The 27,524-nt window shown below is 38.9% G+C and overlaps 2 protein-coding genes across 2 annotated transcripts in view; one reads left to right on the forward strand and one right to left on the reverse strand.

Moving 5' to 3' along the window:
• Positions 1 to 2,244, reverse strand: part of SLC49A4 (solute carrier family 49 member 4) — a 333,286-nt gene extending 331,042 nt beyond the window's left edge. Inside the window, exon 1 of the mRNA XM_053698074.1 lies at positions 1,897 to 2,244. Within this exon, the coding sequence (XP_053554049.1) occupies positions 1,897 to 2,170 (274 nt within the window). The 5' untranslated portion in view covers positions 2,171 to 2,244. The remainder of the gene's footprint in view (positions 1 to 1,896) is intronic.
• A 469-nt stretch (positions 2,245 to 2,713) lies between these two features.
• HSPBAP1 (HSPB1 associated protein 1) overlaps positions 2,714 to 27,524 on the forward strand; it is a 485,172-nt gene continuing 460,361 nt past the window's right edge. The window contains exon 1 of the mRNA XM_053698076.1: positions 2,714 to 2,791. Coding sequence (XP_053554051.1) covers positions 2,746 to 2,791 — 46 coding nt within the window. The 5' untranslated portion in view covers positions 2,714 to 2,745. The remainder of the gene's footprint in view (positions 2,792 to 27,524) is intronic.

The following is a 27,524-nucleotide window of genomic DNA, read 5'->3' on the forward strand; positions in this document are numbered from 1 at the left end:
TATGCTAATTTCTAAGCCCTTAAAGGCTGCCTCTTATCTCAGTGCATTTTGACAGTTTTTTTTACAGCTAGACAGTGCTAGTTTATGTGTGCCATATAGATAACACTATGCTCACTCCCGTGGAGTTACTTATGAGTCAGCACTGATTGGCTAAAATTCAAGTCTGTCAAAAGAACTGAAATAAGGGTGTAGTATGTAGAGATACAAGGTAATAACAGAGGTAAAAAGTGTATTAATATAACCATGTTTGTTATGCAAAACCGGGGAATGGGTAATAAAGGGATTATCTATATTTTTTAAACAATAAACAAAAAATTCTAGAGTAGACTGTCTCTTTAAAGTGAAAGTCAATCCTAACGCTTTACAAACGCTAGGATTGACTATTGAAACAAATAAAGGGGACTTTCATTCTTAGCTGCTACAGAAGCCCACAGCTAAAAAATGTTTTTGCTAAGAGGTGGAGTTTTCACCTCTTAGCCAATAGCCGTGCGGTAAATCCGGCTTGGCGCCCATGGGAGTCGGATTTACCGCATGGCTATTGGCTAAGAGGTGAAAAGAGGCTATTGGCTAAGAGGCATCTAAACTTACAATCTTGCATTTCAAATAAAGATACCAAGAGAATAAAGAAGATTTGATAATAGGAGTAAATTAGAAAGTTGCTTAAAATTGCATGCTCTATCTGAATCATGAAATACATTTTTTGGGTACAGTGTCCCTTTAAGTAAAACAGCACTCTTCTCAAGGCAAACTTGAACAGACAAAGAATATTGCAGAAGAAAAAAAAAAAAAAAAGAAAAAAAAAAAAAATGTATGACTTTATTCAAATGAAAATAAAAACGGTAAAGGTAAACGCTACACATGACACCAGCTGATCCTATATCAGTCCATGTTCTAGTGACCATTTTTAATAGTGGATGTACATAGGATACAGACACCCCAAAAGTGCATTGTCCTCTACAACGCCTATTATGCCCATGACCCTTTTCTGATCAGAAAGAAATTACTTTTACACCTACTTATAATTTTTCTTTTATTTAATAAATGCACACAGTAATACAACATATGAATACAACAATGTGTAAGATATGGAGTTACCATTGTATAATTAGGAGGAACAATATGAAGGCATTAGTTGTATTTAGATGTTAAATGTACTTTGAAATAAGATACCATGTAAAATGCCAAGTACATTTAAAGGGACAAGAAACCCCAAACATTTTCTTTCATGATTTTAAACAACTTTCCAATGTACTACTATTATACGATTTGCTTAATTCTCTTGTTATCCTTTGTTGAATGAACAGCATAGCACTACTGATAAACTAGCTGAACACATCTAGTTAGCCAATCACTATAAACAAATGTATGCAAGCACCAATCAGCAGCTAGCTCCCACTAGTGTAGGATATGTGCATATTCTTTTTCAACAAAAGATACTAAGAGAGCAAAGCACATTTGAAAACAGAAGTGAATTTAAAATTGTCTTAAAATCACATGCCCTTTATCTGAATCATGCAAGTTTAAATTTGACTTGTGGCATCCTCTACCCCAGGAGCCGACAAATCTGCTTAAAATTGCCAGTAAGAATATTTAGGACCCAGACATACTTATAAGAGCTAGACTGAGGTATTTGTATATGGATGTATGGAAAAAAAAGGTTGGGAACACATACAGCTCACAGACAGCACAATGTTATTTATTTATTTTTTACTGGGTTAAAATGTTTTAGTTTAAAAATATTTTCATTCTTTCTATATTCGTACCGTTTTATATTACTTAAAATACCATTCCCATTCTACTACTTTTCCTTTATACAATAGGGGCGCTGCCACCTGCCATATGATGGCCCCAGGCATTTTTACACACACACAAGCCCTGAACAAGGAAGTAAGTTACCCTTATTGTCCATGAGCCACATGAAGAAGAAGCAGGGCAGGAAACCGATGGGCCCCCACAAAACAAGAAGTGCGATGTCCAGGTTTGAGAAGCCATAGGCAGTCTTAGCAGAGTTTTGTACAGGACCCCATGTGTTCCAAACTAGCCCTTGCAGGAAGGCCATCGCCGAGAAAAGAATCAGCACCAGCCACCGCCGTCCGAACACCCGCGGAGCACTACGGCCTGGGGATAGAAGCGCCTGCCTCTCCTCCGGCCTGCTCCAGTCCAGCCCCATGTCCTTATGCCGGGGAGAACACCGGCTCGCCTTACTCTATTGTGGTTCCTTTCGGCAGTTTCCGGAAGTAGCTGTCATGCACTCAAAACATCCGGTCACAAGACCAGTTCTACAAAAGTAAAGAGAGGTTATCCAGCCTTTCGTAATCAAGTCTGTTAAGTAGTTATGCACACACACTATGTTTGCCTTATTATTTCATTGGCTACCTCTAGCGTTGTTTTTTACTGTATTTTTTTTATATATATAATTGTACAATGCAATGCTAATTTCAAACGAGAAAGCGCTCTATTATTTGTTAGGTGTGTAAGGTGGTTAAGTTTTTTTTCAGCAACACATTGAACTAAATATATGCAAGTTACAATATGCAGAAAGCAACAACATTGTAACTCAACGACAGCATAACAATGTTTCTATATACATATTTATACTACTTTCATAAATATATATATATATATACTACTACTACTACTTTATACTACGTTCATGCTGTTTGTAATAGGAGGGAGGAGCTGGGCTGTGATGCACAATTGCTGCGACAGCAGTTCCTAGGATTTCTCTGCTGTAGGATTGGATACATGTGTCTGAGTGAGAGGATGGAGTCTAGCAATGAGAGCTTATCAGGTACAAAATGTACAACACCACTTTACCTATAAACCATATAACGTGACATGGGACTGTCTGTTCTTGTATAGATCTCACTCGTTCTGCTTATCTCAGCATATCAGTGTTGAAATAAGTAACTAAAGATGGAAACTAAACAATTCAATGCCATATTAGTTTCCCTATTTAGATATTTCATTGTGCTGTATTTTCTAACTCACTATATATACGGAACAATATAGTTTACTAGTCAGGGGTTAAAAGCTACTAGCCCCAAGGGAAAAAGTTACTAGTTCAATCAATGTTAGATGGATACTACTAAACCCAAATTTGTCCTTTTATGATTCAGATAGAGCATGCAATTATAAGCAAATTTCTAATTTACTCCTATCAAGTTTTCTTCATTCTCTTGCTATCTTTATTTGAAAACAGAAATGTAAGGTTAGGAGTCGGCTCATTTTTGGTTCAGCCCCCTGGGTAGTGCTTGCTGATTTGTGGCTTTATTTAGCCACCAATCGGCAAGCTCTACCCAGGTGGCGAACCAAAGATGGGCTGGCTCATAAGTTTACATTCCTGCTTTTCCAAATAAAGGTACCAAAAGAAAGAAGAACAATTGATAATAGGAGTTAATTAGAAAGCTGCTGAAAATTGCATGTTCTTTCTGAATCATGAAAGAAACAAATTGGGTTCAGTATCCCTCTAAGTAACTTTCTAATTAAACATGAAGAAGATATTGGCAGCACTCCAGGAATCCAGATAACTTAAAGCAAAGTCTTTATTGCAACATCTAAAAAGAACACACTCAACACATGGACACCCTTCCTTCCATATGTTGAGTGTGTTCTTTTTAGATGTTGAAATAAAGACTTTGTTTTATTTTATTTCCTGGAGTGCTGCCAATATCTTCTTACTTCTATTTGCCGGCCCGCTCTGCCTCACTCTGTGATTGGCTTGCGCCACCATGCTTTGTGTAACAACGCACGTTCGCGTTACGCTGCCTGATATGAGTATTACTGTAGTCGGTTGGTGATTGTGGATGCTTATTTATAAACCTGGAGCAGCGCTGTTCTTCTCAACTTTCTAATTTACTCTTATTATCAATTTTTCTTTGTTCTTTTGCTATCTTTATTTAACAAGCAGGAATGTAAAGCTTAGGAGCCGGTCCATTTTAGGTTCAACACCCTGGATAGTGCTTGCTTGTTGGTGGCTACGTTTAGCCACCAATAAGCAAGCATAACCCAGGTTATGCTCCTAAGCTTTACATTCCTGTTTTTTAAATAAAGATTAATAATAAGAGTAAGTTGAAAAGTTGCTTAAAGGGACACTGAACCCACATTTTTTCTTTTGTGATTCAGATAGAGCATGCAATTTTAAGCTACTTTCTAATTGTCTCCTATTATCATTTTTTCTTCGTTCTCTTGCCATCTTTATTTGAAAAAGAAGGCATCAAAGCAGTTTTTTTGGTTCAGGATATGGACAGTACTTTTTTATTGATGGATGAATTTATCCACCAATCAGCAAGAACAACCCAGGTTTTTCACCAAAAATGGGCCCACATCTAAACTTACGTTCTTGCATTTCAAATAAAGATACCAAGAGAATGAAGACATTTTGATAATAGGAGTAAAATAAAAATTTGGTTAAAATTTCATGCTCTATCTGAATCATGAAAGAAAAAATTTGGGTTCAGTGTCCCTTTTAAAAATAGGAAAAAGTTAAATTTCTATCTTGTATGCTGCAATTTCTAAATAATTATATATATATATATATATATATATATATATATATATATATATATATATATATATATATATATATTTATATATATATATATATATATATATATATACACACCATATAGACAAAACAAAAAATAATGAACTGTGGAATTGAGAGATAGTTTCACTATTCCCACAGTTGGTTTGTTCATTTTGTTTACAGTAACTATTTTTTTTATTAATTTCAAAACTAAAAGTACAAAAAAAAATAATTTCAATGCATCACTCCCATTATAAAACAAAATTCCATTTAAGCAAAAAAAAGTAATCTGCATGTTTTATCTTTCTTTTTGGCAAAATGCACCTTCCTAAATTCTGCCTGAAATCCCACATCCAACAACCTTAAAGGGACAGTTTACTCCAAAATTTTTAATTTTTAAAAAGATAGATAATGCTTTTACTACCCATTCCACAGCTTTGCACAACCAACATTGTTATATTAATATACTTTATAACCTTTAAAGGGATTTGAAGCCTAATTTTTCTTTCTTTCATGATTTAGAAAGAGCATGCAGTTTAAAAACTATTTAATTTACTTCTATTATCTAATTTACTGAATTCCTTTATATCCTTTGTTGAAAAGCATATCTAAATAGGCTCATTAGCTGCTGATTGGTGGTGCACATAGATGCCTTGTGTGATTAGCTCACCCATATGCATTGCTATTTATTCAACAAAGGATATCTAAAGAAAGAAGCTATTTGGATAATAGACTTAAATTGGAATGTTGTTTAAAATTGTATTCTTTATCTCAATCATGAAAGAACATTTTTGGTTTTCATGTCCCTTTAAACCTATACATTTCTGCCTGTCTTTAAGTTACTACAGACTGATTCTTATATATTTTTATAGCTTTTCACAGCAATACACTGTTAGTTTATGTGTGCCATATAGATAACATTGTGCTCACTCCGATGGAGTTGTTCATGAGTCAGCACTAATTGGCTAATATGCAAGTCTGTAAATAACACTGAAATAATGGGGCAGTCGGCAGAGGCTTAAGATGCTAGGTATTCACAGAGGTAAAGGGACAGTATACACCACTTTTCATAAAACTGCATGTAATAGACACTATAAGGAAGAATATGCACAGATACTGATATAAAAATCCAAAATAAAACCTTTTAAAAACTTATTTAGAAGCTCCCAGCCTAGCACTGTTGATAAGGTTAGGCTGCGACACCCAGTGAAAGGGGCTGAGAAATTAGATACTCCCCCTACTTCCCTGCATATGAAAAGACATTGCTCAAACATGAGCCAGTATTCTATCGAGAACTCTAATACATTGAAATCTCTAATCTGACGTCACTTTTCCATACGTCTAATTGGTCCGTGTCCAGTGAGTGACAGGATTCACAACCAATCAGATGGGCACTTTAATCGTCTATCTTCACTATCTATTTTGCCTCCGCCTGGGGGGTTCAAGGGGGTTAAAGCTCCCCTTGTAAACCTCATTCCCCAAGGTTTACTTGGGGTGTATGCCAGAGGATCAGCGGTGCGCCCCCCAGACAGAGGAAAAACAGATATTGAAATAGAAGAGTCACCGGAAGTGACATCAGATTTGAGTTTTTGAGGAATTGAAGTTTTCGACAGAACACCAGCAGGAGTGTACATCTGATACTTTGGGGCTTAATTAGGAGTCTGAAAATTAGGACAATGTTATTAAAAATTAAGCAGAACTATACATTGTTACAAAACACTCCCAGATGGGCTATATAAATGGATCATCTTCAAAACATTTATGCAAAGAAAAATCTATTGTACAATGTCCCTTTAATATAACTGTGTTGGTTATGCAAAACTGGGGTATGGGTAATAAAGGGAATACCTATCTATTTAATCAATAGCTTTTTTTTGTAGTACACTGTCCCTTTAAATTTTAATTTAAAAAAAATAATAATAATACCATTTTCATCACACTTTTTGTTGCAGGTTTCTTACATGTCATAATATATACATAAAATAATGGTATTGTTTGAATCTTCTGATAAAAGATTTAAAATATGTGTGGGTTTCTTGCTGAAAATGGCCTACAGTTCATTAATATGTTTAGAATATCAGACCAAAAGGGTTTGATTACCAGACATAACCTCCAGATATGGTATAATGTATCCTTTTCAGCACAACCCCACCAAGATGGATCAGTGGCTCCTGGGAAAATATGAGCCCCTGTTGTGTGAGGTACAACCTGGTCAAACACTTAAACTTTGTTTCTTGGATTTTAGTGGATATAGATGATTTGGATGTGGAGGCAAAGATGCACCTCCACTACCTCAAAGTCAATGTGTTTAATAAGATAGTAAACTAGTCTCCCCAGCATTTGTTAGAATGTAGTTGACGATACACAACGTACATTTAGGAGGGAAATAATACAACATAGACAATTCCAAATCATCATAGGTCTTTCACCTTATATGTGGTTCAATTTATGATAGCAAAACCATGGGCAAAATAATGCAAGTTGGCAGTACAAAATGATAATATAATACCTTAGGCAGAGCAGGTAATATATACCTGGTGCAGCCAACTCATTTAAACAAACTTCAGCATTATGTTTGTAGGTGAAATCCAGTTATCAGCTAGGAAAGTAGGGGCATCTTTTTTTTTTTTTTATCCTTTCGCACTCCTAGAGTAAAGAGAAGGGAAGTGATTCAGATGTTTTTGTGACCATTTTCTATAATTAATCTCTTCACTCAAAAACAAAATCACCAACATCATGCTGAAAGTTTATTAACAAACAAAAGAACAAACATGGTTGGAGTCCCGACGTAGTAAGTTCCAGGTTTTATTGATTGTAAGGCATACAATCAGCAGGAATGATCCCTAAACAACTGATGTGTTTCGCTCATGCGCTTCCTCAGAGAAAGTTTATTAAAGTTGATAATTAAAAGCCAAAGGTGATAGTGCAGAGGTTGACAACTCTGAAATGTAGGAGCCAGACATACTTTTAGGAACCAGACAGTGGTATTTGTATATAGATCTATGGAGAATAACCTAAAAAGTTAGGAGCCAGGAGTATAATTCTAGGAACTAGTCTCTCCTGGGTTTGTCCAGCCCTGACATTGATAAAACTTGTTCTTTTTCCGTCTTTTTGAATTTTGTCTAGCAAAATCATGTGGGAAAGGAATCACCTAGGCTCTCAATAGATTTAATTCTTCAACTTTTAACTTATATTATAGTATATACAGGTATGAGGGCATTAATAGGACATATATGTGTGTTATTGTCAGACAAATTGATAAACAATAACTTGGGTGTTACTGAAAATAGGTTAAATGACTTGGATAAATTTGTTACTGGCAACCTAGATGTCAAATCATTATGCGTAATATGTGTTTCTTGCAGCCAACGATTGAATCACTTTTTTGGGATTGCATGTCATTGGCAGTCAAGAGGTTAGTTTTTTACCTGTTAAAAGGAAAAATAACTTGACCTCAATTTATGTGCTTTTTGCCTGTGGAAATCAATCAGCTTGATATTACATTTACTGGTGTGTTGTACATGTGTGTTGGATAGGCACAAGAACATTTTTACTAATGATACTTTTTTTTGTAGAATACACATTTGCTATTTGATCAAATTTGCTATACCTTTAGAATAAGTTTAAAACTATTGCAAGTTGCTGAGTGTTTAGTGTCTATTGTGTAAAATACCTGTAGATTTTGTTATATAATTTGTATGCCCAATCTAGAGCACAATCTTGACCTTGAGATATTTGAGAATTTGTCTAAATAATACATCAGAGAGAATCCTTTTGCTGCTCAGTGGTTTGCTCGCTGGTCCACCCATTTCTTTCTTTAAAGGGATATGAAACTCATTTTTTTTCTTTTATGATTCAGATAAAGCATGCACTTTTAAACAACTTTCTAATTTACTTCTATTATCTGTAGAACTATACCTAAAGTTTAGTCCGGTGTGGCTGTAATTCATGGGCATTTAAGCCAAAGGAGAGGCTGAAGTATTCTGACAAATAAGGTTAGCTTTTTCATTCATAAAAAAAGTGACTTTTATTGTGTTCATTTTAATAAGGGGATATTAAACCCAAATTTATTCATGATTCAGATAGAGCATGCAATTTTAAACAACTTTCTAATTTTCTTCTATTATCAATTTGTTTTCATTCTCTTGGTATCTTTTGTTAAAAAGCAGGGACATATGCTTAGGAGCCGTACCCTTTCTGGAGCACTATATGGCAGCAGTTTTGCAAGAGTGCTATTTCCTGCCATGTAGAGCTCCAGATGCATACCCAGTTTTCTCTACAACACAGAATAAATATCATGGGAACAAAAGAAATTTGATAATAGAAGTAAATTGGAAACTTATTAAAAATGGTGTGCTCTGTCTGAATCAATAAATAAATGATTTGGGTTTGATATCCCTTTAAAGTCAGCAAATGGTGAAAAAGCTTTGTTATATGTGTGAGATTAAAAATTGTAGCAGCAAGATTATCAAAATAGGCTAAAGAAGTGAAACAAATACTAGTGAAAGGCAATAACAAAGATCTGTTAAAAGAAAACAAAGACCAAAGAGCTTTTATAGTAAAGAGAGAAGATTTGTTACATTTATTATCTGACACAAATATAAAGAAGAAAAAACAATGAAAGTAAATACAAGAGAATAAAAATGAGTCCGGGAAATATAATTTTGTCACTACCAATAACCCAGCAGCATGTAAATAAGGGAGGCATTTTGAATAAATACTGTAATCTTTTAAAAGCTGATGCAACTTTGTATTTGAAAAAAAATGCCTAGAATATTGCCTAAAAAGTCAAATATATCAAACACTTTTTTGTATCTAACAAAATTATTAGTATTATTCTTTATTTATAAAGCGCCAACAGATTCCACAGTGCTGTCAATGTGTAACAAAGAAAGATAAAAGGACAGTACAATATGAGACACCAGACAAAATTTAACAAACAAATACAGGGTGAATTGGGAGCACTGTTCCTGTGGGAACTTACAATCTAAATGTGTAAGAAGGTGAGAAACAGGAGGTGGGGACTTCAAAGGTGGCAATGATGTTAGCTCGGAGTTAGATAAGGGCAACTATTAGGCAAGTGGAATTCATTAGTTACTGATTTGGTTATAGGCTTCCCTGAACAAGAAGGTCTTTAGGGAGCTTTTAAAGGAGCAGAAGTTGGGGGAAAGTCTGACAGCTTGAGGAAGTGCGTTCCAGAGGGTTTGCGCATCACAAGAGAAGTCCTGTAGTCTAGTATGGAAGGAGGTGATGGTAGAAGAGGCAAAGGAGTAGATCGTTGTTGGATCTTAGGGGACGGGCTGGAGTATATTTGTTGATGAGTGAGAACAGGTAGTGGGGGCTGCATTGGTAAAGGCTTTGTAGGTCAGAGTGAGAACTTTGAATTTAATTCTGCTGTGAATGGGGAGCCAGTGAAGGGAGTCGCAGAGGGGTGCAGCGGATACAGAGCATCGGGAAAGGTGGATTAGCCTAGCAGAGGCATTTAGGATGGATTGAAAGGGGGAGAGGCGAGTGCGAGCAAGGCCAGTTAGTAGGTTGTTACAGTAGTTAAGCTGGGAAATTACTATGTAATGGATTAGCTGTTTAGTATTTTCAGCACTCAGAAAAGGATACATTTTGGAGATATTACGTAGGTGGTTGCGACAAGATGAAGAGAGCAATTGGATGTGGGGTATGAAGGACAGATTGGAGTCAAGTGTAACTCCTAGGCAACTGACTTGGGGTGATGGGGAGATAGTGGTGTTACCAACAGTGATAGTAAAGTTAGAAACTGGAGTAGAATTAGATGGGGGGATTAGAAGAAACTCAGTCTTGGACATTTTGATTTTTAGGTTGTGAGAGGCCATCCAGGAATAAATGCCAGATAAGCAGTAGCTGATGTGGGAAAGGACAGAAGAAGAGAGTGCAGGGGTGGATAGGTAGATCTGAGTATCATCAGCATAGAGGTGATAGTTGAAGCCATAGCTACTGATAAGTTTACCCAATGAGGGAGTATAAATAGAGAAGAGTAGAGGGCCTAGAACAGAGCCTTGAGGTACTCCAACAGACAGAAGCAATGGAGAGGAGGAATCGCAAGCAAATGAGACAGAAAATGACCTATTCGAGAGATAAGAGTGGATACAGGAGGGGCAATGTTACAGAGGCCAAGGGAGCTGAGAGTCCATAGGTGGAGGGGATGGTCAACAGTATCAAAGGCAGCAGACAGGTCAAGTAAGATACGTATAGAATAGTGGCCATTGTTTTTAGCAGAAAGAAGATCGTTAGTAACCTTGGTGAGGGCAATCTCAGTTGAATGTTGGGGACAGAAGCCAGATTGCAAGGGGTCAAGCAATAAGTTGGAAATGATAGATAACTGCCACCTTGAGGGAGAGGGGGGAGAAAATGCGGATGCAGTGGACTTCAAAGGAGGAGGAGAGAGATGGATGAGGATACAGGTGCTGATAGGAGCAGGAGGGAGATAGTAAAATTTCAAAACTGCCACCATGTCTCTCACCTGGCCTAGATGTGTGGCTAAAGTGGAGACCGCCATGCGTTAGAGCAGCAATGTAAGCAGTTTCAGTAATTGCTAGAAGATTGAAAGCGTTAGAAACAAACAGGTCGTGAACAGTTGTAAGTTTGTTACAGACAGAAAAAAATCAGAAAATCTGCAAGAAACAAATGTAAGAAATATCAGCAATTTATTGTATTCCTGCACTGTGCTATGTTAGCTGATGTTATTTTTTTCTGTTTTTCCATTAAAAAATAAAGCAAAACAATCTGTGCCAGCTAAATGCAATATATTTAAAAACATGCATTGTTTATTGTACTACATTTAGCTAACACGGATTACTTTTCTCCATTATCTTTATTCAAAAACATGCATAAAAGGAATATATGCCAGCTTTATTAAAGGGATACTAAACCCAATTTTTTTTCTTTCATGATTCAGATAGAGCATGCAATTTTAAGCAACTTTCTAATTTACTCCTATTATACATTTTCTTCGTTCTCTTGCAATCTTTATTTGAAAAGCAGGAATCTAAGCATAGGAGCCAACTCATTTTTTTTGTTCAGCACCTGGGTAGCTTATGCTGATTGGTGGTTAAATGTAGCTCCCAATCAGCAGGCGCTACCCAGGGTATAAACAAGCTTATAAACAAACTTCTGATCATATCAACCAAACATAGTGTAGCATGTAAAAGTATGAAGTTTCTGAATTCCATGCATTGCGTTCCAGTCTCTCTCTATGAACAATGGAAACACTACATTTTAAAAATTAAAGGAAAAGTTGGTAAAATAAATAATGTTTTTTTTTAATTCTATATAATTAAATATTTAGGACCAGATTACGCCGCCAGAAGTAACGTTTTAATGTATGTGTATTACAAGTTATTCTCCCCCTAGACTTAATTGGAGCGCACAAATTGAAAAAACTAAACAATTATCGATTGTGCGCTAACCCGACTGAGTTAGAGCAAGAGCACTAACCAGAATGTTCTTCTCATAGAAGAAAATGTTCAATTTATTTTTAAATAGATACTTCTATTTAGATATCTGATGTATTTTTTGTAAAATATATATCTATTATATATATATATATACACACACACACACGCACATTATTAAATATTAATATTGAATAGGGCTGCAACTAACGATTATTTTTTCGTTTAATCAGTTAGAAGAAAAAGTATATTTTTTTACATTACTTAAAGGGACAGTCTACACCAAAAAATGTTATTGTTTAAAAAGATAGACAACTCCTTTATTACCCTGCTTAAACAACACTATCCAATACTTTTTACCTCTATAATTTTTATAATTATGCAAAACAAAAGCACAAACGGTTTAAATCAATGTAGAACTAGAAAGAGGTTGGCTATTACTACTGTTAGGTGAATATTCTGCTGTGTTAGTCCCTCTGACTTAAACTGAAATGCAAAAAGGTCAACATGTCTACATGCTCCTGGCTGAGGCTGGCTCTCTCTTTGCTATGTTGTCTGCAGCAGAGAGGAGGAGCTCTGAATGTGTTAAGGTGCCTGGGATGCACAAATATGCTTTTGCCAATTTTGCCAAGGTGGGATTTTTTTTTTGTTGACTCTCAAATTGATGGTAAAAGTAAGTTGTTTAAAAAAGCATCCCTTTATCTGAATCATAAAAGTTTAATTTTGACTTGATTGTCACTTTACCAGTAACTGAAGAAACCCAATACTTGCTCACTGTGAAAAGTTTACAGCTATTTAGTAAACCTGGCACAAGCTGTATGTGACCTCTGCCAACTTGTAATATGCATGCTAGGCTTCTCAAGTAGACTTTAAAAAGAATATTAAAATGTATTTTAAAACAAATTGGGTTCGAAACTGTCCACAAGCAGCCCTAATAGATGTCAGAAGTTTGGATCAGCAGTAAACCTGACATGGGTCAAAATCTCCTTACAGGCATTTTAGGCTGGAACTGAGCAACTGCTCATGAATGATTCCATGCACCAACAAAGGAGAAAACAAGAAGTGAGTCTGTCAAGAAGAAAAAGAAGTAGGGGATTTATATAAGAAAAGGGAGGTGCTGTAAATTGTAAATGAGACGTTTCGGTCTACTGCATTTAGCATTAAGCTATACACTTTCAAGCTAAGGTCAAAGAATATCACTAAATTCCGAACAAATATGATATATATATATATATATATATATATATATATATATATATGAAACTATATATATATATATATATATATATGAAACTATCTACATAGAGCTAGAGGGGAGGCTTTTCAAAGTATCATATAAATAAGTTATAAATAATAGTCAATGCAAGAAAAAAAACACTGTCACACTCAAAGGAGCGGGTTTAGGGGTTTGGAGCTCATGTGAGGGGGTGTCAAATTTAAAGCTGATTTAACCCCTTAATGACAACTGACGTACCAGGTACGTCATGCAAAAACTAACAGTTAATGACAATAGACGTACCTGATACGTCAGTTGTCGGAGTTCTGGAAGCGATCGCAATCTCTTCCAGCAGCTCTCAGGGTATTGCAGTGATGCCTCAATATGGAGGCTTCCTGCAATACCTTTTTACAAGCCTCCTATGCAGAGAGAGCCACTCTGTGGCCCTCTCTGCACCGGTAGCGATGGTGCAGTTCATTGGTGGGTGGGAGCGTAGCAGGGAGGCGGGTGGGCGGCCCATCACTACCTGGCATCCGGTTCCTGTAAGTGCAATGTGCACACCGGGTTCTGGGAGCATGCAGGGGGGCCTGCAGGGTCGCGTGTGCGCATTAGCCACTGACACCAATGAGATCATCAGAGGGAGAGGGGAAAAAAGTTAAATGAAATTAAATATAAAAGGATCTGGGAGGGGGGGTGGGGATATTGAGGGGGGGCTGCTACACTACAGAAAAAGTTTGCAGGTCAAAAGAAAAAGCAAAAATGCTGTTGTTTTTGGGGGCAAACTGGGTACTGCCAGTACCCAAGATGGCGAAAAATTAGGTAGCGGGGAAGGGTTAGAGATCTGTTTGGTGGGGAAATTGGAGGTTGGGGGCTAAGGCAGGGGTCCATCACAGCTGAATAAATATTTTTTAAAAAAATAAATAAAAAAAACTCCTTTTATTTAGCACTGGCAGACTTTCTGCCAGTACTTAAGATGGCGGGACAATTGTGGGGTGGGTGAGGGAAGAGAGCTGTTTGGGAGGGATCAGGGGCTGGGATGTGTCAGGTGGGAGCCTGATCTCTACACTAAAGCTAAAATTAACTTTGCAAGCTCCCTACAAGCTACCTAATTAACTCCTTCACTGCTGGGCATAATTCACATGTGGTGCGCAGCATCATTTAGCGGCCTTCGAATTACCAAAAAGCAACGCCAAAGCCATATAAGTCTGCTGTTTCTGAACAAAGGGGATCCCAGAGAAGCTTTTACAACAATATGTGCCATAATTGCACAAGCTGTTTGTAAATAATTTCAGTTAGAAACCTAAAATTGTGAAAAATTTAATTTTTTTTTTTTTTATTTGCTCGCATTTGGCGGTGAAATGGTGGCATGAAATATACCAAAATGGGCCTAGATCAATACTTTGGGTTGTCTTCTAAAAAAATATATATACATGTCAAAGGATATTTAGGTATTCCTGACAGATATCAGGGTTCCAATGTAACTAGCGCTAATTTTGAAAAAAATTGGTTTGGAAGTAGCAAAGTGCTACTTGTATTTATTGCCCTATAACTTGCAAAAAAAAGCAAAGAACATGTAAACATTGGGTATTTCTAAACTCAGGACAAAATTTAGAAACTATTTAGCATGGGTGTTTTTTGGTGGTTGTAGATGTGTAACAGATTTTGGGGGTGAAAGCTAGAAAAAGTGTGGTTTTTTTCCATTTTTTCCTCATATTTTATAAAAATTTTTTATAGTAAATTAAAAGATACTAGTCCTAAAGCCCGTGTACACGGGCCAATTTTTTAGGTACCGCGGTTCCAACCCTTGCTCCCTCTCTCTCCCCCCTCTCTTTTGCGCTTTCTCTCTCTCTCCCCCCCTCTCTTTTGAGTTCTCTCTCTCCCCTCTTTTGCTCTCTTTCTCTCCCCTTTTTGCTACCTCTCCCCTCTTGTGCTCTCTCCCCCCCTTTTGCTCTCTCTCTCTCTTCCCCCCCTCATCTGCTCTCTCCCCCCTCTTTTGCTCTCTCTCTCTCGCCCTCTTTTGCTCTATCCCCCTCTTTTGCTCTCTCTCTCTCTCTCTCTCTCTCTCTCTCTCTCCCCTATTTTGCTCTCTCTCCCCCCTCTTTTGCTCTCTCTCTCCCCCCTCTTTTGCTCTCTCTCTCCCCCCTCTTTTGCTCTCTCTCTCCCCCCTCTTTTGCTCTCTCTCTCCCCCCTCTTTTGCTCTCTCTCTCCCCCCTCTTTTGCTCTCTCTCTTGCCCCTCTTTTGCTCTCTCTCTCTCCCCCCTCTCTTTTGCTCTCTCCCCCCTCTCTTTTGCTCTCTCCCCCCTCTCTTTTGCTCTCTTTCCCCCTTTCTTTTGCTCTCTCTCCCCCTCTCTTTTGCTCTCTCTCCCCCTCTCTTTTGCTCTCTCTCCCCCTCTCTTTTGCTCTCTCTCCCCCTCTCTTTTGCTCTCTCTCCCCCTCTCTTTTGCTCTCTCTCCCCCTCTCTTTTGCTCTCTCTCCACCCCTTTCTTTTTGCTCTCTCTCCCCCTCTCTTTTTCTCTCTCTCCCCCTCTCTTTTGCGCGCTCTCCCCTCTTTTTCTTTTGCGTGCTCTCCCCCCTCTTTTGTGCTCTCTCCCCCCTCTCTTTTGCGCTCTCTCCCTCTCTCTTTTGTGCTCTCTCCCCCTCTTTTACGCTCTCTCTCTCTCCCTCTTTTACGCTCTCTCTCTCTCCCTCTTTTGCGCTCTCTCTCCCTCTTTTGTGCTCTCTCCCCCTTCTCTTTTGCGCTCTCTCTCTCTCCCCCCTCTCTTTTGCGCTCTCTCTCTCCCCCCTCTCTTTTGCACTCTCTCTCTCCCCCCTCTCTTTTAAACTCTCTCTCCCCCCTCTCTTTTGAGCTCTCTCCCCCCCTCTCTTTTGAACTCTCTCTCCCCCTCTTTTGTGTTCTCTCTCTCTCCCCCTCTTTTGTGTTCTCTCTCTCTCCCCCTCTTTTGTGTTCTCTCTCTCTCCCCCTCTTTTGTGTTCTCTCTCTCCCCCTCTCTTTTGTGCTCTCTCCCCCTCTCTTTTGTGCTCTCTCCCCCTCTCTTTTGTGCTCTCTCCCCCTCTCTTTTGTGCTCTCTCCCCCCTCTCTTTTGCGCTCTCTCTCTCCCCCCTCTCTTTTGCGCTCTCTCTCCCCCTCTCTTTTGAGCTCTCTCTCCCCCTCTCTTTTGAGCTCTCTCTCCCCCCTCTCTTTTGTGCTCTCTCCCCCTCTCTTTTGTGCTCTCTCCCCCTCTCTTTTGTGCTCTCTCCCCCCTCTCTTTTGCGCTCTCTCTCTCTCCCCCCTCTCTTTTGAGCTCTCTCTCCCCCTCTCTTTTGAGCTCTCTCTCCCCCTCTCTTTTGAGCTCTCTCTCCCCCCTCTTTTGCGCTCTCTCTCCCCCTCTCTATTGCACTCTCTCTCCCCCCTCTCTTTTGAGTTCTCTCTCCCCCCTCTCTTTTGAGCTCTCTCTCCCCCCTCTCTTTTGAGCTCTCTCTCCCCCTCTCTATTGCACTCTCTCTCCCCTCTATTGCGCTCTCTCTCCCCCTCTCTTTTATGCTCTCTCTGTCTCCCCCTCTTTTGAGCGCTCGCTCCCCCCTCTCTTTTGAGCTCTCTCTCCCCCTCTCTTTTGCGCTCTCTCTCTCCCCTCTCTTTTGCGCTCTCTCTCCCCCCTCTCTATTGCGCTCTCTCTCCCCCCTCTCTATTGCGCTCTCTATCCCCCTCTCTTTTGTGCTCTCTCTGTCTCCCCCTCTTTTGCTCTTCCCGCTTCTTCTGCTCGCTTTCTCTCTTTCCCTCCTCTGTTTTGGTCTCTCCCGCCGGCCACGCCCCTCCCGTGCACTCCCACAAGGCCACGCCCCCTTGCCACGCTCGGTCATGCTCCCATCACAACACGCCCGGTCACTCCCCCATCACGACACGCCCGGCCACGCCCCCACCAGGCAGCTTCCGCAGTGCGCACTACTCTGCTGCTCAAGGCCAGGTATGTTTGTCCTCTGCAGTCTCTACTGCGCGTGACTGCATCTGACAAACATACCTGGCCTTTTATTATATAGGATGATGAAAATAATGGTATCTTTAGAAAGTCCATTTAATGGTGAGAAAAACGGTATATAATATGTGTGGGTACAGTAAATGAGTAAGAGGAAAATTACAGCTAAACACAAACATCGCAAAAAATGTAAAAATAGCCCTGGTCCTTAAGGGTAAGAACATGGAAAAATGGTCTGTTCATTAAGGGGTTAATGACCCTAACGTCCACACTGGAACTGGAATCAGAAGAAGTACCCGCTCTAGGAACAGAAACAGGAGTGCCCACTTTAGGGCCAGGTACTGGAGTGTCCATTTTAGTGAGCCGAGCACTGGAGTGCCCACTCTAAGGCCGAGACAGGTGTTCCCACTCTTAAGACCAAGACAGGAAAATGAAAGGCAAATTTGTTAATTTCATAAATGCAAACCTCAATATATAGTGTTAATTTGTATAAATACCTTCCATTAGCATTGTTTCCTCAGTTAGCTGCAATCTTACACAGAAATCTAGCCCATTTCCAAACCCACCTGAGTTCTCTAAGTTACGGCTCTTAAGTACCCGCGCATGCTAAATTAAATTGTACATGTGGCGCACATGCGTATTGTTCTAATGATGTAGTTGCTGACGTCAGCTTTATTTTGATCACGCGCCTGGAGTGGAATCACAGCAACCTCAGTAGCGAGATTAAAGAAAAAGAGTGAGCAGATCTCTTATGTATTTACAGATCATCCTCTACATAAACAAGCTGTACTCAGTGAATCAAGATTTTAATAAACATGTTTACGAACTATGCCCCACTTTGTGGGCATGCATTTAAGTTTATGCAAACTGCGCATGCGATGGGGAAATGACACTGTGCTCATAAATATGCAAATTTGGAGCAATACGATAGGTGAACATTTTTAACAAAAGCCACAACCATTTTAGGGGCTGGATGGAATTTTGTCATTGTTTAAAATAAAAGTTTTTTATAAAGTTCATTTGATTCCAAATAGCATGAAGTTTTATATGAAATATTTTTTTATTAGACATAATTTTATAACTCTTTTAGGCCAAGACTGGAGTGCCCACTCTTAAGGCCGAGACCGGAGTGCCCATTTTTAAAGTGAAGGTCAAGTCTGGCATAGTCGCTCACAACGTTATACAGTAAATCTAAAATGAGATAGATGTTCATTCATGAATTTTCATAGTAAGTGTCTAAAATTGCAATTTTCACCTTAGAAATCGCCGCCGTTTTATTTCTATTCTCCGCCCGCCATCTTTCTAATAATGATTGACAGTTTTTCACGCTGTTATAGCCAATCATAGTTTCCCCCCGGGGCGTTAAGCCCCCTTTTCCTCACGTCACTACTGCGCATGCGTTCTACAGATGCTTTGTCACCAACATCATGTTCGTGCATGATACGCACATGCGTTTTACGGCTTCCACATTCTTTTGATACTTTGAATCACATACTACAATTGATCGCGCTTGAAGTAAGGAAGAAAAAAAATTGTCCGCTGCAAAATTATTTAGTAGTAAGTATTATCACTTCTAAGCAATTTCGAAATTGTACTTTTACAAAACGAAGTTATATAAAAGATCGTAGAATTAACACAACTTTTTAATTTTATTTTTGAATAGTAAAATATATATCTATAATGATTTTTATTATCTAAACACCACTTTGGTATTTGAAATTCGTCCAAAATATATTTGGGACATATGTAATATCATCTAATAACGAAATCTATAATGATATCTGATTTTATTGTACCCAAACAAAAATATATTTCAAACCTAATAAATAATTAGTTCTATTTTATTTTACTCAATTAATTTTAATAGTTAAGCTATAGATATTAACTATCTAAATAATTTTATTTATGATGTGATATTTCAACATTCGTTTAATTATTTGGTAGCAAATATAAGAATGTCTCCCCCCAAAAAAAAATTAATCTAGCAAATCTTTTTCTATGTAAACTAATTCTTAGTTGATTACATTATGTCTTTATTTATGTACATCTATATATTTTTTTTTTTTTTTACATCAATCAATCGATATTTATTATAATTATCGATTATAATTATGGATCTGTGTCACCAGTTTTTAGTTCATTATACAGTTCAACATAATCATTATCAATATAATTTATTTCGTTTTTTATTGCCAAAATCTCTTAAAATTAATAATATGAAGCAATACATTTTTAAAATATGAATAATTGTATAATATATATAGTTTACATAGGTCTAAATTATTTAATTAATGTTTAAAGGTATAATAAATACAATATCAATAAATAAAATTCAATGAAAATACAAATTAAATTTTAAAATAGCATGTATAAACTAGTGTATTCAAACATACAACATATATTGATTACATATAACATACACACATAGTAAACTTTCATATCTATAACTTTCATAAAACCATAGTTAGCACTTTCTTTGCTATTTTAAACACATAGATAAAGTTAGCTCATTTGCATCAATGCTGCAATAGATCTAATTTACATATAAGGAGATAAGTTTATCTATGTGATTATAATAGCAATGGAAAGTGCAAACTTTTGTTTTTTGAAACCTATAGATTTGAAAATTGAAAATGTGTGTATATTATATGTAATTTCTATTGCGGTATTGATGCTAAGCACAAAACTTTATCCATGTGTTTAGAATATCAAAAAAAGTGCTAACTATGGTTTTATTAAAGTTATAGATAACCAATTTTACAATGTCTATATGTTCGTTTTGATTTCTATCTATTGCAGCATTGACGCAAAGGACTTAACTTTAAAGGGACAGTCTAGGCCAAAATAAACTTTCATGATTCAGATAGAGCATGTAATTTTAAACTATTTTCCAATTTACTTTTATCACCAATTTTGCTTTGTTCTCTTGGTATTCTTAGTTGAAAGCTTAACCTAGGAGGTTCATATGCTAATTTCTTAGACCTTGAAGCCCACCTCTTTCAGATTGCATTTTAACAGTTTTTCACCACTAGAGGGTGTTAGTTCACATATTTCATATAGATAACACTGTGCACGTGCACGTGAAGTAATCTGGGAGCTGGCACTGATTGGCTAGACTGCAAGTCTGTCAAAAGAACTGAAAAAAGGGGCAGTTTGCAGAGGCTTAGATACAAGATAATCACAGAGGTTATAAGTATATTATTATAAATGTGTTGGTTATGCAAAACTGGGAAATGGGTAATAAAGGGATTATCTATCTTTTAAAACAATAAAAATTCTGGTGTAGACTGTCCCTTTAACTATGTATTTGTAATAGCAGTGAAATTTCATTTTTTTTTATTATGAAAGTATAAAATGTGTGTGTTATATGTAATTTATATATTTGGCATCTTTTATGATAATGACATAATTTTATCTATGTGTTTATAATAGTAAAGAAATGTCAAAATATAAATTGTAAAAAATAAAAGAAATTTTACTTTACTAAGTATCGGCTAGATTACGAGTTTTGCGTTAGAGGCTGTGCGGTGCTAACGAGCAGTTTTGTCTCACCGCTCACTTACCTGCAGCGCTGGTATTACGGGTTTTCAGAAACCCGTTGTTAAAAGGCAAGAAGTGAGCGTTGAGCTAAATTTTGCTCATTACCGCACTCCAATACCAGCGCTGCTTAAGTCAGCGGTGAGCTGGTGTAACGCGCTCGTGCACGATTTCCCCATAGGAATCAACGGGGAGAGCCGGCTGAAAAAAGGCTAACACCTGCAAAAAAGCAGCGTAAAACTCCTTAACGCAGCCCCATTGATTCCTATGGGGAAATAAAAGTTATGTCTACACCTAACACCCCAACATGAACCTCGAGTCTAAACACCCCTAATCTTACATTTATTAACCCCTAATCTGCCGTCCCCGACATCGCCGACACCTGCATTATATTTATTAACCCCTAATCTGCCGCTCCAGACACCGCCGCCACCTACATTATACTTATGAACCCCTAATCTGCTGCCCCCAACATCGCCGCCACCTACATTATATTTATTAACCCCTAATATGCCGTCCCCAATGTCGCCGCCACCTACCTACACTTATTAACCCCTAATCTGCCGCCCCAACGTCGCTGACACTATAATAAATATATTAACCCCTAAACTGCCGCACTCCCGCCTCGCAAACATTAGTTAAATAGTATTAACCCCTAATCTGCCGTCCCTAACATCGATGCCACCTACCTACATTTATTAACCCCTAACATCGCCGCCACAATATTAAAGTTACTAACCCCTAAATCTAAGTCTAACCCTAACCCTAACACCACCTAACTTAAATATAATTTAAATAAATATTCCTATCAACTAAATTATTCCTATTTAAAACTAAATACTTACCTGTAAAATAAACCCTAAGCTAGCTACAATATAACTAATAGTTACATTGTAGCTAGCTTAGGGTTTATTTTTATTTTACAGGCAAGTTTGTATTTATTTTAACTAGGTAGAATAGTTATTAAATAGTTATTAACTATTTAATAACTACCTAGCTTAAATAAATTAAAATTTACCTGTAAAATAAAACCTAACCTAAGTTACACTAACACCTAACACTACACTATAATTAAATAAATTAACTAAATTAAATACAATTACCTAAATTAAATTAAATTAAAGTACAAACCCCCCCCACTAAATTACAGAAAATAATAAACAAATACAGAAATTTAAACTAATTACACTTAATCTAATAGCCCTATTAAAATAAAAACATAATTTATGCTTACCTGATAAATTCCTTTCTTCTGTTGTGTGATCAGTCCACGGGTCATCATTACTTCTGGGATATAACTCCTCCCCAACAGGAAATGCAAGAGGATTCACCCAGCAGAGCTGCATATAGCTCCTCCCCTCTACGTCAGTCCCAGTCATTCGACCAAGAATCAACGAGAAAGGAGTAACCAAGGGTGAAGTGGTGACTGGAGTATAATTTAAAAGATATTTACCTGCCTTAAAACAGGGCGGGCCGTGGACTGATCACACAACAGAAGAAAGGAATTTATCAGGTAAGCATAAATTATGTTTTCTTCTGTTATGTGTGATCAGTCCACGGGTCATCATTACTTCTGGGATACCAATACCAAAGCAAAAGTACACGGATGACGGGAGGGATAGGCAGGCTCATTATATAGAAGGAACCACTGCCTGAAGAACCTTTCTCCCAAAAATAGCCTCCGAAGAAGCAAAAGTGTCAAATTTGTAAAATTTGGAAAAAGTATGAAGCGAAGACCAAGTTGCAGCCTTGCAAATCTGTTCAACAGAGGCCTCATTCTTAAAGGCCCAAGTGGAAGCCACAGCTCTAGTGGAGTGAGCTGTAATTCTTTCAGGAGGCTGCTGTCCAGCAGTCTCATAGGCTAAACGTATTATGCTACGAAGCCAAAAAGAGAGAGAGGTAGCAGAAGCTTTTTGACCTCTCCTCTGTCCAGAGTAAACGACAAACAAGGAAGAAGTTTGGCGAAAATCTTTAGTTGCCTGCAAGTAGAACTTGAGGGCACGAACTACATCCAGATTGTGTAGAAGACGTTCCTTCTTTGAAGAAGGATTTGGACACAAGGATGGTACAACAATCTCTTGATTGATGTTCCTGTTAGTGACTACCTTAGGTAAGAACCCAGGTTTAGTACGCAGAACTACCTTGTCTGAGTGAAAAATCAGATAAGGGGAATCACAATGTAAGGCTGATAACTCAGAGACTCTTCGAGCCGAGGAAATAGCCATTAAAAACAGAACTTTCCAAGATAACATTTTTATATCAATGGAATGAAGGGGTTCAAACGGAACACCCTGTAAAACGTTAAGAACTAAGTTTAAACTCCATGGTGGAGCAACAGCTTTAAATACAGGCTTGATCCTAGCTAAAGCCTGACAAAAGGACTGGACGTCTGGATTTTCTGACAGACGTCTGTGTAACAAGATGGACAGAGCTGAAATCTGTCCCTTTAATGAACTAGCTGATAAACCCTTTTCTAAACCTTCTTGTAGAAAAGACAATATCCTAGCGATCCTAACCTTACTCCAGGAGTAACCTTTGGATTCGCACCAGTATAGGTATTTCCGCCATATTTTATGGTAAATCCTTCTGGTAACAGGCTTCCTAGCCTGAATCAGGGTATCAATAACCGACTCAGAAAAACCACGTTTTGATAAAATCAAGCGTTCAATTTCCAAGCAGTCAGCTTCAGAGAAGTTAGATTTTGATGTTTGAATGGACCCTGTATCAGAAGGTCCTGTCTTAGAGGTAGAGACCAAGGCGGACAGGATGACATGTCCATCAGATCTGCATACCAAGTCCTGCGTGGCCATGCAGGTGCTATTAGAATTACTGATGCTCTCTCCTGTTTGATTTTGGCAATCAATCGAGGAAGCAGCGGGAAGGGTGGAAACACATAAGCCATCCTGAAGTTCCAAGGTGCTGTCAAAGCATCTATCAGAACTGCTCCCGGATCCCTGGATCTGGACCCGTAGCGAGGAAGTTTGGCGTTCTGGCGAGACGCCATGAGATCTATCTCTGGTTTGCCCCAACGTCGAAGTATTTGGGCAAAGATCTCCGGATGAAGTTCCCACTCCCCCGGATGAAAAGTCTGGCGACTCAAGAAATCCGCCTCCCAGTTCTCCACTCCCGGGATGTGGATTGCTGACAGGTGGCAAGAGTGAGACTCTGCCCAGCGAATTATCTTTGATACTTCCATCATTGCTAGGGAGCTTCTTGTCCCTCCCTGATGGTTGATGTAAGCTACAGTCGTGATGTTGTCCGACTGAAACCTGATGAACCCCCGAGTTGTTAACTGGGGCCAAGCCAGAAGGGCATTGAGAACTGCTCTCAATTCCAGAATGTTTATTGGAAGGAGACTCTCCTCCTGATTCCATAGTCCTTGAGCCTTCAGAGAATTCCAGACAGCGCCCCAACCTAGTAGGCTGGCGTCTGTTGTTACAATTGTCCAGTCTGGCCTGCTGAATGGCATCCCCCTGGACAGGTGTGGCCGATGAAGCCACCATAGAAGAGAATTTCTGGTCTCTTGATTCAGATTCAGAGTAGGGGACAAATCTGAGTAATCCCCATTCCACTGACTTAGCATGCATAATTGCAGCGGTCTGAGGTGTAGACGTGCAAAAGGTACTATGTCCATTGCCGCTACCATTAAGCCGATCACCTCCATGCATTGAGCTACTGACGGGTGTTGAATGGAATGAAGGACGCGGCATGCATTTTGAAGCTTTGTTAACCTGTCTTCTGTCAGGTAAATCTTCATTTCTACAGAATCTATAAGAGTCCCCAAGAATGGAACTCTTGTGAGAGGAAAAAGAGAACTCTTCTTTTCGTTCACCTTCCATCCATGCGACCTTAGAAATGCCAGAACTAACTCTGTATGAGACTTGGCAGTTTGAAAGCTTGAAGCTTGTATTAGAATGTCGTCTAGGTACGGAGCTACCGAAATCCCTCGCGGTCTTAGTACCGCTAGAAGGGCACCCAGAACCTTTGTGAAGATTCTTGGAGCCGTAGCCAGTCCGAATGGAAGAGCTACAAACTGGTAGTGCCTGTCTAAGAAGGCAAACCTTAGGTACCGGTGATGATCTTTGTGGATCGGTATGTGAAGGTAAGCATCCTTTAAATCCACTGTGGTCATGTACTGACCCTCTTGGATCATGGGTAAGATTGTCCGAATAGTTTCCATTTTGAACGATGGAACTCTTAGGAATTTGTTTAGAATCTTTAAATCTAGGATTGGCCTGAAAGTTCCCTCTTTTTTGGGAACCACAAACAGGTTTGAGTAGAACCCTTGTCCTTGTTCCGACCGTGGAACCGGATGGATCACTCCCATTAATAACAGATCTTGTACGCAGCGTAGAAACGCTTCTTTCTTTATCTGGTTTGTTGACAACCTTGAGAGATGAAATCTCCCTCTTGGGGGAGATAATTTGAAGTCTAGAAGGTATCCCTGAGATATGATCTCTAGAGCCCAGGGATCCTGAACATCTCTTGCCCAGGCCTGGGCAAAGAGAGAGAGTCTGCCCCCCACTAGATCCGGTCCCGGATCGGGGGCTCTCGGTTCATGCTGTCTTTGGGGCAGCAGCAGGTTTCCTGGCCTGCTTGCTCTTGTTCCAGGACTGGTTAGGCTTCCAGCCTTGCCTGTAACGAGCAACAGCTCCTTCCTGTTTTGGTGCAGTGGAGGTTGATGCTGCTCCTGTTTTGAAATTCCGAAAGGGACGAAAATTAGACTGTCTAGCCTTAGCTTTGGCTTTGTCTTGAGGTAGGGCGTGGCCCTTACCACCTGTAATGTCAGCGATAATTTCTTTCAAACCGGGCCCAAATAAAGACTGCCCCTTGAAAGGTATATTAAGTAATTTGGACTTAGAAGTCACATCAGCTGACCAGGATTTTAGCCACAGCGCCCTACGTGCCTGTATGGCGAATCCTGAGTTCTTAGCCGTGAGTTTAGTTAAATGTACTACGGCCTCCGAAATGAAAGAATTAGCTAGTTTAAGGACTCTAAGCCTGTCCGTAATGTCGTCTAGCGTAGATGAACTAAGGTTCTCTTCCAGCGACTCAATCCAAAATGCTGCCGCAGCCGTAATCGGCGCGATACATGCAAGGGGTTGTAATATAAAACCTTGTTGAACAAACATTTTCTTAAGGTAACCCTCTAACTTTTTATCCATTGGATCTGAAAAAGCACAGCTATCCTCCACCGGGATAGTGGTACGCTTAGCTAAAGTAGAAACTGCTCCCTCCACCTTAGGGACCGTTTGCCATAAGTCCCGTGTGGTGGCGTCTATTGGAAACATCTTTCTAAAAATTGGAGGGGGTGAGAACGGCACACCGGGTCTATCCCACTCCTTAGTAACAATTTCAGTTAGTCTCTTAGGTATAGGAAAAACGTCAGTACTCGCCGGTACCGCAAAGTATTTATCCAACCTACACAGTTTCTCTGGTATTGCAACGGTGTTACAATCGTTAAGAGCTGCTAAGACCTCCCCTAGTAATACACGGAGGTTCTCCAATTTAAATTTAAAATTTGAAATATCTGAGTCCAATTTGTTTGGATCAGAACCGTCACCCACAGAATGAAGCTCTCCGTCCTCATGCTCTGCGAGCTGTGACGCAGTATCAGACATGGCCCTAGCATTGTCAGCGCACTCTGTTCTCACCCCAGAGTGATCACGCTTGCCTCTTAGTTCTGGTAATTTAGACAAAACTTCAGTCATAACAGTAGCCATATCTTGTAATGTTATCTGTAATGGCCGCCCAGATGTACTAGGCGCCATAATATCACGCACCTCCCGGGCGGGAGATGCAGGTACTGCCGCGTGAGGCGAGTTAGTCGGCATAACTCTCCCCTCGCTGTTTGGTGAAATTTGTTCACATTGTACAGATTGACTTTTATTTAAAGTAGCATCAATACAGTTAGTACATAAATTTCTATTGGGCTCCACCTTGGCATTGGAACAAATGACACAGATATCTTCCTCTGAGTCAGACATGTTTAACACACTAGCAAAAAACTTACAACTTGGTTATAATCTTTTTTAGCAAAGAAATACTGTGCCTCAAAAAGGTACTAAACGATTAAATAACAGTTGAAATAATGAACTGAAAAACAGTTATAGCATCAAACTTTAAAACAACACAACTCTTAGCAAAGGTTTGTTCCCATTAGTAAAATAACAATAATTAAATTTGACATAAAAAGTACAAAGCAACGTTTTTATGCACAGTCACTATAAGAATTCTCACAGCTCTGCTGAGAGAAGTTACCTCCCTTCAAAGAAGTTTGAAGACCCCTGAGATCTGTCAGAGATGAACCGGATCATGCAGGAAAAATAAAAGTGACTGACTGGAATTTTTTGATGCGTAGTAAAGAGCGCCAAAAACGGCCCCTCCCTCTCCCACACAGCAGTGAAGAGAAACGAAACTGTCACAATTACAAGCAAAAAACTGCCAAGTGGAAAATAATGCCCAAATATCTATTCACACAGTACCTCAGCAATGTAAACGATTCTACATTCCAGCAAAAACGTTTAACATGATAAATAGTTATTAAAAGTATTAGTGACCTTTAGCAGAGTAGTTCCGGTGAAATACCATCCCCAGAATACTGAAGTGTATACATACATGTCATTTTAACGGTATGGCAGGATTTTCTCATCAATTCCATTCAGAAAATAAAAACTGCTACATACCTCAATGCAGATTCATCTGCCCGCTGTCCCCTGATCTGAAGCCTTTACCTCCCTCAGATGGCCGAGAACAGCAATATGATCTTAACTACTCCGGTTAAAATCATAGTAAAAAACTCTGGCAGATTCTTCCTCAAACTCTGCCAGAGAAGTAATAACACGCTCCGGTGCTATTGTAAAATAACA

The sequence above is a fragment of the Bombina bombina genome, chromosome 1, assembly GCF_027579735.1.
Source record: "Bombina bombina isolate aBomBom1 chromosome 1, aBomBom1.pri, whole genome shotgun sequence".
NCBI classification, from domain to species: Eukaryota; Metazoa; Chordata; class Amphibia; order Anura; family Bombinatoridae; genus Bombina; species Bombina bombina.